Source organism: Antennarius striatus, chromosome 14 (assembly GCF_040054535.1).
Source record: "Antennarius striatus isolate MH-2024 chromosome 14, ASM4005453v1, whole genome shotgun sequence".
Classification (NCBI taxonomy): domain Eukaryota; kingdom Metazoa; phylum Chordata; class Actinopteri; order Lophiiformes; family Antennariidae; genus Antennarius; species Antennarius striatus.
The window spans coordinates 17697542-17709007 of record NC_090789.1 but is presented as its reverse complement, the minus strand read 5'-3'; the positions used below and the strand labels follow the sequence as shown (position 1 = coordinate 17709007).

At 44.1% G+C, this 11466-nt stretch overlaps 1 protein-coding gene across 2 annotated transcripts; it reads right to left on the bottom strand.

The window, feature by feature from the left end:
* Positions 1-4424: 4424 nt before the first annotated feature.
* slc52a3-2a (solute carrier family 52 member 3-2a) lies at positions 4425-10790 on the bottom strand. 2 transcript variants are annotated; one of them, XM_068333853.1, is made up of 4 exons: positions 10657-10790; positions 5563-6592; positions 5216-5339; positions 4425-5102 (listed from the first exon to the last, which is right to left on the bottom strand). In XM_068333853.1, the coding sequence occupies exons 2-4, from the start codon at positions 6573-6575 to the stop codon at positions 4893-4895; spliced, it is 1347 nt and encodes a 448-aa protein (XP_068189954.1). In that variant the 5' UTR covers positions 6576-6592; positions 10657-10790; the 3' UTR covers positions 4425-4892. The 2 variants fall into 2 exon arrangements, with proteins under 2 accessions (XP_068189954.1, XP_068189955.1); XM_068333854.1 differs by lacking the exon at positions 10657-10790 and adding an exon at positions 8383-8428.
* Between the last annotated feature and the right edge of the window lie 676 nt (positions 10791-11466).

Below are 11466 nucleotides of genomic sequence, written 5' to 3'. Positions count from 1 at the left end.
TTCTGGATGCTCAGGCGTCGGCAGACCTCGATGAACACCTGGGCCTCAAAGTTGCGCCCTTGGTCGCTGTGAAGCTCCTCCGGGGCACCGAACCGGCAGAACATCTCGTTCACCAGGCACTCGGCGGTGGTGAATGCACTCTGGTCAGGCACTGCATAGGCTTCGGGCCACTTGCTTAAGTAGTCCATGGCGACCACAACGTAACGATTGCCTCGTTCTGTGAGGGGAAATGGGCCCAGCACAGCGACAGCCACCCGCTCCATGGGGGCCTCCACCTGATATTGCTGTAGGGATGCATGCGAGCGCCGGGTGGGCCCCTTTTTGGCAGTGCAGGCATCACACCGGTGCACAAACATTTCCACATCATGACGGCATCCCGGCCAAAAGAACCGTGACCTTAGGCGATAGAGGGTCTTGGTCACCCCAAAGTGCCCTGCTCCCACTGACCCATGAACCAACTGTAGGACAGTATGATGAAGGCTTCGGGGCACCAGCAACTGAAGTACTTCGCGGCTGCCATTAGGAGTTTACCAGCGGCGGTGCAGGAGGCCACCCCGTACGGTAAGCGTGGACCACTGAGAGTACAAGGCCTTGGTTTCTGTGTCAAGGGGAGAGACTTCCGCCCAGCTCGGCCTCCGGCCCGCCTCCATCCAGTCCAGTACACAAGTGAGAGCGGGATCCTGGCTCTGTCCATGATGAAGCTCCTCAGGTTCCAGGTCTGTGAAGCCCGATGGCGTCAGGGGGTCTCCTGCATCACTGTCCAGGGATTGACCACCCCTGGCTGCTGATGGGTTTCTCAAGGCGGCCACCCGGGGAGTAACTGCGCTTCGATCCTCAGCCCGCTGGCATGGCCGACAGTCTTGTTCCATGCACGGGCGTCGAGACAATGCATCAGCATTCATGTGCAGTCGCCCTGGCCGATGGCAAATCTCAAAGTAATAGTCCTGCAGTATCTCTAGCCATCTTTCCAGTTGTCCTTCTGGCTCTTTGAAATTGAGAAGCCAGGTGAGCGACGCGTGGTCCGTGCGCAGGAGGAATCTCTACCCATATAGGTATGGACGGAAGTGGCCAAGACCCAGGACGACAGCTAGCAATTCCAGCCGAGCGACGCAGTAGTTCCTCTCCGGCCGTCTAAGTGAACGACTGAAATAGGCGACGGCCTGTTCACCATGCTCCCCTTCCTGAGACAATACAGCACTGACTTCCACATTGCTGGCGTCAGTGTCCACGATGAACTGTTTCTGTGGAGCCGGGTATGCCAACATTGGTGCCCTGGTGAGTGTGGATTGGAGTTGAGTGAAGGCTTGGGCACAGTCCTCATTCCAGCAAAACACCTGGCCCTTCTGTGTCAACCAGTGCAGGGGGCTGGCGACAGTGGCGGAATCCTTTACAAACCGCCGGTAGTATGATGCGAGGCCCAGGAAACTCTGGAGCTCCCCTACATTGCGCGGTACTGGCCACTCTGCCACTGCTGCAACTTTCGCTGGATCGATAGCCATCTCTACCGCACTAACCGCGTGCCCCAGAAAAGATGTCTCCCGCTGGAACCGATGACATTTCTTGGGATGGAGGCGCAGCCCAGCCCGTCGAATGGAATCGAACACTGCTTCCAAGTTGGTAAGTTCAGCCTCAAAGTCAGTCGCATGGACGAGGAGATCATCCAGATAGACCAAACACTGCTGCCGAGGGATGTTTGACAAAACCCTTTCCATCAGGCGTTCAAAGGTCGCTGGGGCGTTGCACAGCCCGAAGGGCATCACCCTGAACTGCCACAGTCCCTGGCTGATGGAAAAGGCGGTCTTTGGCCCTGTATCTGGCGCCAAATCCACTTGACAATAACCACTGCGAAGGTTAAGGGTACCGAACCATCAGGACCCCGCCACACAGTCAAGGGTGTCGTCCACCCGCGGTGGGGGGTACGAGTCCTTCCTGTTGACCACTTTGAGGCGTCGGTAATCCAGAACCGCCAAGTGCCATCTTTCTTTTTGACCAAAACCACCGGGGCTGCCCAGGGGCTTGTGGAGGGCTCAATCACTCCAGCCTCTGCCATTTCCTTGAGTTTCTCCTCTGCTGAAGCTCACTTGGCCAAGGGCAACCGACGAGGATGAAGACGGATGGGGCATGACGTACCAGTGTCGATGTGATGCTGCACTAGATTGGTTTGGGTGCAGTCCTCATCTCTAGCCACAAAGATGTCACAGAATTTGTCCAAAAGTCCTCTCAGCTGGGTCTTCTGATTCTGCTCCAACCTGTCACAGCTCCGGTGGAACAGGTCATCTATTGCCTGCTTGGTCTCTTCTGACTTTGGTTGCGGGGTCAGATGTACCTGGTTCCTGGGCCCGGTGTGCTCAGGGTCGCCATTGTTAGCAGCTGGAAGCAGGGTCGACTCTTTGGTCGTTGGGAGACCTGCCACATGCCCGTTTGCCATTGTTGGTGATGTGTAGACTTTTCCTCTTTCCTCATCAGCTGTATGAAGCTTCACAGCCTTGGTTCCCAGTTAGAGAACTGCTGCTGAGACATCCACCACAGCCTCCCATTTTCTCAGCAGGTCCAGTCCTATTATGCAGGGTTCATGCATCTTCGCCAGCCAAAACTGGCGGTCAGTGACATGGCCATCGACTATCACTCGAACTGACTTCTCTCCCAGCATTCTCGTGTGCTCACCAGTGACTGTTGTGACACAAAGCTCAGTGCGTCTCCAACCTTGAAACCTTTGGCCATCAGTGCCGGGCAGGATACCCGGCCGGATCAAGGAAATGGTGGACCCTGTGTCGACCAGGGCTCGGCACCGGGTGCCGTCTATATCACAATTCACATACAGCCCATGGACGTGGCCCAGGCGACCCACTTAAAGTTGTGTCATAGCCTAGCATAACATGACTTCATTCATGCTAACAGACAACAGGAAAAAAGATAAAATGAGAGCCCAACTTATGTGCGTTGTACCTAGATACTGTAGGTTTAGCATGCACACGTGTTGGAGCGCACACACGCAAATGCGAAACAAAGCAGTACTACCTAATTAGCCAAATAGAACTTGATCACTCATGCTAACAGACAACTGCTAAAAGATAAATGTGGTGAGACTTACCTGTAACCGGGGTGCAGTTCCTTGGTCCCGTATGGTTGGGATACTTGAATGAGGATCAGTCTCAGGCAAAGCCCCGTCTGTACTGAACCTCATTGCTAAAACAGGCTGGAGTGAAGTGGTTCACACACACAAACAAACGTGCAGGTGATGTAGCTGCACATTGCCATTAAAATGAAATACAACCACGCTCTCTTCTGTTCTTCATTGGATGGGATTAAAAATAAACACTGGTGTTGATTCGTACAATCAACAACTACCTTGTCTCCTTCTCACGGAAGCCATTTCAACAGACTGCTGCCTCACCTCCGATGCAAAGAATCCGTCTTGGGGATGGCCACGCCTTTGGGCATGTCAACCAATCCATATTATCCACGCCCTTGAGCATGTCCACCAATCCATATCGTCCAATACTCTGTCCCATAGCACAGAGTGCATAGTCTGACGTCAAGAATACCTATTCTAGCGCTTTATAATCGATTGGAGTCGTTCAGAGCCATGACTTCCTAAAACTCCAAATATCTATTGATGCAGGAAGTGTTTGTTTACCAGATTCTAGGAGTTGGTCGGGTTAGGGAGGACCTCTATGTATATGTAGGGACCTGAAAAAGTGTGATTTTCATAATAGGGCCCCTTTAATAAATCATACATGAAGCTTGTGTAATTAAAAACAAATGTGCAATTTGATGACTGATGGAGCTGTGTGCTGTGAAATCATTAAATTTTCTGTCTGCCTTTTTTGGATGCCATGGTAACGGGTTGATTCCCATTCCCATTGATTGTTAAATGTGGCTGAATAAGAGTTTTGTAAGTGAAGTGAGTGTAGAGGTGGGTGGAAAGAATTTGAGCTTAAATAGAATTTTTAAAAAATTTGACAGTGGAGGTTATCACCTGAATTATCTCCACTGTCACTGGTTTTACCAATGACTACGCTGTGATTGAGGAATTGATATAACACATCATTGGTTTTAATACATTCTTAATAGACTTTTCTACAAACTCATCAAGTATCATCAATTAGAGTAGATATGTTTACAATCAACATACCAAACAGTCACATAAATCTAGCAAAACATACACTGGTTGAAGTAAATAAGAGACAGTAATAGTGTTTATGTGTTTGTGAGGTCAGACATCACAACTATCTCTAGTGATGCTAATAACAGTCAGGCATCACTGAATTTGTCACTGATTGCTAATTTATCTGTACAAAGGGTATACTTACCCCTTGGCTCACACAACGCACACACACACACACACACACATATGTATATATATGTGTGTATATATATATATATATATATATATATATATGTATACACATGTGTGTGTGTGTGTGTGTGTGTGCGTGCGTGCGTGTGTTTGTGTGTGTGTGTGTGTGTGCATGTGTGGGTGTGTCTGTGTGTGTATGTGTGTGTTATGTGAGCCAACTACACTTTCAATTGCACTAAGATTTTTTGAATTTGAATTTACACCAAATTACAAATGTGAGTTCAAACAAATGAGAAACAAACAAACAATCAAACAAATTCCAAAAGATGAAGACAATTCCTCTTGATTGTGGTAGCAGAGACTGAAGGCCATGCAGAAAGTGAGTACCTCCCCCTCCACTATGCGACAAGAGTTTATTCCTTGGGAGTACATCCACACGTTCTGCTTTCCAGGTAGATCTATTAGTCCACAGATTAAACTTTCCTGAAGTCCAAACACAACTTTCAGCAGCATTCAACATTGTCATCGTGCCTCAGTCAGACTCCATGACAGTTACCCATCAGATGTGTTTGTAGTTCACAGTTTATGACTTTTAAGGACATTTTGTGTTACACGGGTCCCCTGATGTAAAGTAACTGTACACACTAACCAGTGGAAACATAGTCACAGCACCCAGCAGGGACCCAAGCTGCACTACAGCCCCACACCACACGAGGGCACTGTGACCTTCATCACGCAGGATCACCCCAATGATCACCTTAACGTATGACAGAGTGAGAACGAAGAGGATCCAGACCAACACCTGTGGAGCAGGTGGAGCAACGTTTACAACCTGCTCCCTTTTCATTATGAATGCAATATGTATTTATGTATAAATGAATTTTAAGTTAATGAAAATGTTTTCTTTTTACTTACAATGATGACTCCACCTGAAAATTCCTTAAGGAGAAGTGGACATGGACTCAGCACTGCCATGCCCATTAAATAAGCTCCAGCTCCACTGCCAATCACTGTGAGTGCACCCATCAACAGCAGAGATCTACAGAGTGAAAATGACATAATGACTGTTCATGGTTTTGATGAAGATCACAACATCTATTAATGTTTAAATCTAAATACCAAAACAAAAGAAAGACCATACCGTAACATCACAGTGATATTACAATATGGTGTAGTGCACATTTTATTCTTGTACAAATCATTGCCTGTCTAATGAAATTGATTAACTTTTATAAAATCATGTCAACACACAGTTAACTGACCTCATAGGCAAGAACAAGGCAATGAAGCAGGCCACAGGGTTTGACACGGCGGCCATGGTGGCAGATAAGTGATAGATGTTATTCCCATAAGGCATGCATGAGTAGGACTGAACCGAGGGAAGCACCACGTTGGTCAGAGCATTCGACCAGGCCAGGATTACGTAGATATAAAACACCTCCATCCAACTGTAAAAACCAGTGCCAAAGCTGCTCCTGGACTTGTGGTTCTGAGATCTATATGGATCCATCATATGTTTCTGCTCAGCCCGCTTCTTATTCTTCCAAGATCCCTCTCTCACCCCATTGGTGTATTCACCACTAGGACGCTCCCTGGCCACAGATGGGTGGTAGTTCAGCAGCAGGAATGCCACTAGGCACACCAGCATCATGGCACTCAGGAAGAAGAAAAACACCTCAGCTGAGAAGTTGGCAGGCTGGTAGTGGGCCTGGAGGTCCAAGGTCACGGAGCTGTTGGATGAGTTCAGCGTGAGATTCATAATTTGGGTGTTGTTTAAGCAGTGGACTACCCCTACGCCCTGAACCAGTGCTACCAGAGCAGGCAGCAGGCCGCTGACACCCTCCCCGATGTAGTAGGTGGTCAGGAACTGGGGCTTCAGACGCATCATGAAGGGCAGGAAGGTGACAGAAGACGTGCAGTCAACAGCTGAGAGGAAGAAGGTCAAGACGAGCAGGGCTACACTGCGGGGTACACCGGCAACAATGACTGTCTCCTTCCAGAAGAAACCTAGCAGAAAGCTCGCCACAGTACCCAGAGCGATGATCGTGTATATGACCGCCGTTTCGTTCAGGACGCCGGGACGGAAACGATGCATGAGGGTCACGAAGAGAGGCCCAATGTTTGCCATTTGGATGAGGACAGAGAGGTACGAGGGCAGATACCAGCCCTCTGGGATCTGGGGAACAATGAGGGGCAGCTCTACCCACAGACCATTGATGGAGATCCAGGAGCCCATCCCAAACAGGCACGCCAACAGGTGGGTGAGAAGCGACATGTTGGAGGTGTGATTCTCTAGAAAAGAGAAGAAGGTTTAACACATGAGTACAAGGTTGTTCATCAGTTGAACTTTGACTTTTCAAGTCGCTATTAAATTCAGTGCTGTGAAAAAGTAGTTACCCCCAAATGAATTTTTTCAGTTTTTGCTTTTGATGCTTAAATGTTTCAGATCATCAAACTAGTTTTTAATCAGGAAAAAACAATGTGAATGACCACAAAATGCAATTTGTATATGATCGTTCCATTCAGTGAGGGTAAACAGATATTCAAAACCTACATCATCAAAGTGAAAGTATTTGCCCCCCAAAACTTAATAAATGAAAATGAAACTATTTATTTATTCCTGTAGTGAAATTATTTTATCTGGTTTTCACACATGTATACAGTATATGTACAGGCCCTAACACAAACACACACACACACACACACACACACACACACACACACACACACACACACACACACACACACACACACACACACACACATGGGGTAGTATTAGTGTCAAAGCATGGAAAGAGGAGAAGGTGATGGCAGTGCTGTGGGCAGCCATGTTCTGCCCAGTGAGCAACTTGTGAGAGAATGGTGTCTTGCTCAAGGGCACCTCGGCAGTGCTGTCCAACTCTTAGTTTACACTCCAAATTATTTTGGTCCACGGGGGCCCTGAACCGGCCACCCTCGTCATAAAACATTTTGTTTGAATTCATTTTTGTGATTTAGAAGTGGACCTGTTGGTGTGTTTGGGCTCGTTGTCCTACTTGCATAACCTAATTGTACTTAAGGTCTCAAAATGATGGCTGAATAGTCTTCAGAGGGATTTTCTGGTTGAAATCAGAAGTCATGGTCCCGTCAGTTCCTACAAGTCATCCAGGTCCTGAAGAAGCAACGGGCTGCAGACCATCACAACAGTTTTAAACCAAATGTAATGGGACGCTGACCTTTCTGTCTTGTCAGTTCCCAGAATATTTTCCCCCAAAATTCAGAGGATCATCAGGTTGTTTTGGGGAGAAATATGACACAAAACATGATATTTGTATCAGTTTTGCTTCGCAGTGGCATTTGAGCATTGGGAGCTCAGTCCAATGGCAGATTTTGCAAGTGAAGTCAAAAGACAATTTGACAAGACAGCAACAATTTTCTTGGAATTCTCTTGGAAGTCTGATGTTAATTTGGTGCAAGAAGTAGGGAAAAATAACAGGTCATTTCAGATCTCCTGGTACAATAGAATGAAAGACCTGACTAGAAGTTCTGTGATAAAGAAAGGGTACTGTTTGCCAAATGTCGAATGCAGCCACAAGAGGGCACAAGCCAGTGTCTTAATGTGCCGGTCCCAAGCCCAGATAAATACAGAGGGTTGTGTCAGGAAGAGCCTCCCAGGTAAAACTTTTGCCAAATCAAACATGCAAATCAAATCTATGACGTCCATACCGGATTGGTATAGGCTCGGGTTAATAACAACCGCCATCAGTGCTGATCACCTACAGAGTCAGTCAGTCAGTCATTTTCAGATTACCACTGCTGTATCCGCTGCAGCGGGTCACGAGGAGCCGGAGCCTATCTCGGCGGCATAGGGCGCGAGGCGGGGGACACTCCGGGCACGATGCCAGTGCACCGCGGAGCCACACATAAAGACATACAACCATGCACACACACACTCATTCCTACGGGCAATTTGGATGAGAGAAAACAAAGACCAGAAGACGTGGCTGTTGTGGACCAGGATGTAGCAAAGATTAGTCAGGATGAAGTGAGGAGGGCACTGAAGAGGATGAAGAGTGGAAAGGCACTTGGTCCTGATGATATACCTGTGGAGGTATGGAAGTGTCTAGGAGAGGTGGCAGTAGAGTTTCTGACTGGGTTTCTGACTGGGTTGTTCAACAGGATCTTAGTGAGAAGATACCTGAGGAATGGAGTAAAAGTGTGCTGGTACCCATTTTTAAGAATTTGTGAGCATTTGTGAGCAGCAGTATGCTTTCTTGCCAAAAAAAGAGTACTACAGATGCAGCATTTACTTTGAGGATGTTGATAGAGAAGTACAGAGAAGGTCAAACGGAGCCGCATTGTGTTTTTGTAGATCTGGAGTGCTAGCATGACTTTAAATGCTTGTTAATACCAAAAAAAGATATTTTAAAAGCCAAATTAAATGTAAGTGTTGTAGCTGCTGTTTTCATGCTGTATGTAAAGGTACAGTTCAACCCAAACCACAAATAAACATAATAAGTCCATATACTTTTAGCAAGTGTTAGGCATTGTGGTCACAATCTAATGGCTGCTAAAGCCCTTCAGTGTCAGACTCTTTGGTGACTACTTATTTTCTACCTGTAAAAACCCACAACAATAGAACTTGATGACTATTGTTCTCTCTGTGCAGTGGCATCAAAATGATTACACCTTGTGATTTCTAGTACTGGCCAGCTGTTATGTATCATAATAATGAACAATAAAGTCTTTGTTCAATTAGGATAATCCAAAGCAATGGATTTGAATGAATTAAGAGTCTTATGTTAGTCACAACTAGTCAATGATAGTTTTGCTTTCAGGCAAGTGTTTTATTTTTATGTCCGCAATTTTCCAAAAATAAATTCATGTTGAAATTATTTTTACTTGAAGCTGTCTTAACAAAAAAAATAAGATAATTTCCTTTTAATCAATACTGGAATACAATGGAATCAGATGAGTCCATTATATTTCACTTAAATGAAATATAATTTGTTTGTGGGCTTGTCATCTTGTTTGTAGGTATGTCATCTTACTTTTCCTAGAAAAGCTTTGTAATAATAATCCTTGAGTGATTGAGGAACAGCTCAACTCTGCACTCACCAGAGTGGAGACAGAGGATACACATAATTCCCTTTAAAAATGTTTGTGGGACACAAACCATCCATAAAAATAGAAAGTCAGCCATTATTTCCTCATGTTTGTCAGACAAGTTTCTCTGTGTCTTCATTTAAATGACAGAAGATGATGAGGACTGATGTAAACTGAAGTAAATGAAGGGTTTCATAAAACTCACTAGGTGTAACACAGGTCGATTGTAGCTGTAATGGTGAACACTCCTGGTCCTCACAAATCAATTTGAAAATCTGTGCTTCTGAATATTTGGATTACAACTAACAAAACTTTTTAATTTTTTTTTCCCAGTTTTAAAACAGCTACCCAACTTCTTCAGTGCTGTTCTTTTATGTTAATAACTGACAAGCAGCTTCACAAGTCAATATGTACAAAGGGCATAAATGTTACATCATAAAAATATAATGGTTTTGATAAAAAAAATTGCTATCTTTTTATTTTTAATCTTGCCTACATGTGTGGATCTCATTGTACAGTATTCAATTTAAAGAAGACATTTTGTGTACAGCAGAAATATATTTAGTACTTTTTTTAGGTGATTTTTAGGTGAATTTTAATCCAAATTATATAGTGGGTTAAGTTACAAAGTTAGGAACAAAGAGTTAGTTATGAAGAGTGATTTCTGTATAAGTCTATTTTTGCATTTTAGAATCTGTGTGTATTAATTAAAGGTGAGATGTTTCCTTTTTTTTTTTTAATAGATTGTCAGGGGAGACTTAGTAAATACAATTATGTACTTATGTAACACCAGAAACAGCAGAGGAAACACAACACAAAACACAATGACATCAGTAAATCTTGAGCATTACTAATTGACAAAACAATCTGCACACACAATGACAGAAATAAGAAACAATCAGGACTTTTTCAACATTAATAAAGAAAATCATATCAGATCTAGAAGTGTCCTCATTGTTATCCATCCATCTTCTTGAAGACCAGACAATCACATTGTGTTGTCTACAACTGCTCATCTGTCTTTATGAATCACCTTGTCCGCATTATAATGAAGAATTTAAAGTTATCATTAGACTGAAGTGTGGAATTCTTGATTCATAAACATCGGACTATACTAGAATCATTTAAAAAAAATGATATTACAAAATAACCTCTTCCCGTTGTAAACAAATTTTAAACTTTCTTAAAAAAATTTTAATTAAAAAAATATCAAATTAAAAATAATTACTTTAAAAAAAAGGAGGACAGTAATCATCCGTTCAGATACTCACCTGTTGTTTGTTGGAGACTTTAATGTTTTATGGAGAGAGAATAAGCCAAAGTCCTGCGATATACTGTGTGTATGAGCACCAAAGGATTAAGTCCTCCTCGGAGTGAGTGGGTGTGAGAGCACATAGCCAACCATTTCATGTTTAGTTAACTAATTATTGTCTCAACTTGACATTCCTTCACTGTCAGGACCCTTCGGATTAACAATAAACATCACATGTTTGACTTTCACTGCTAGCATCCCCACTTGTTGGCCCCTTGAAGCCATTTCTGAATAAGAAGCATTCACAGCTCAGCAGAATTCCTTAATTCTGCTTAAGGCGACCACGGAAGGAGGAGTGACAACCAGTGTTTTCACTACTCTGTTGTAGGGATACACGTTTCTCTAGCTAGCTTGTTGTGGAAAACATCTGAACACGAGACACAAAAATCCTAATCAACAAAAAACAACAATGCTTTAATTAAAATAGTAAAAGCAATACTAGTGGTTGCCATGTTGGGTCTTTCCCTGCTCTTCCTGGAAGGTGCCTTGATGTAACTTTTTATGATCTGGTGCTGCACATAAAGTAAAATGATTTGATTACAGTACTTCAGAATTATGGGTATTTCATAAATTTGATTTATTGTCAAAAAATGAGATTGTCATATCTGTTGAGCAATTCTACTTAGCTTAGTATAAAGGCTATAAACTTTGTAAGGGGTTAGCCTAAATTTACCATCCCATGAAGTAAGCAGATGAGCACACAACCATGGAGGTAGACTTTGTGACTTTTAGACAGAGGCTGATTTTATGCTAAGCTAAATGCTGCTAA

What these genes read in the sequence shown, in the direction of transcription:
- slc52a3-2a (XM_068333853.1), bottom strand. Translation starts at nt 6,575, where the DNA reads ATGTCGCTTCTCACCCACCTGTTGGCGTGCCTGTTTGGGATGGGCTCC. An exon ending in GCCTTGTTCTTGCCTATGAG is followed by an intron (nt 5,340 to 5,562) that starts GTCAGTTAACTG and finishes TTCACTCTGTAG; the next exon opens with ATCTCTGCTGTTGATGGGTG. An exon ending in TTTCAGGTGGAGTCATCATT is followed by an intron (nt 5,103 to 5,215) that starts GTAAGTAAAAAG and finishes CCTGCTCCACAG; the next exon opens with GTGTTGGTCTGGATCCTCTT.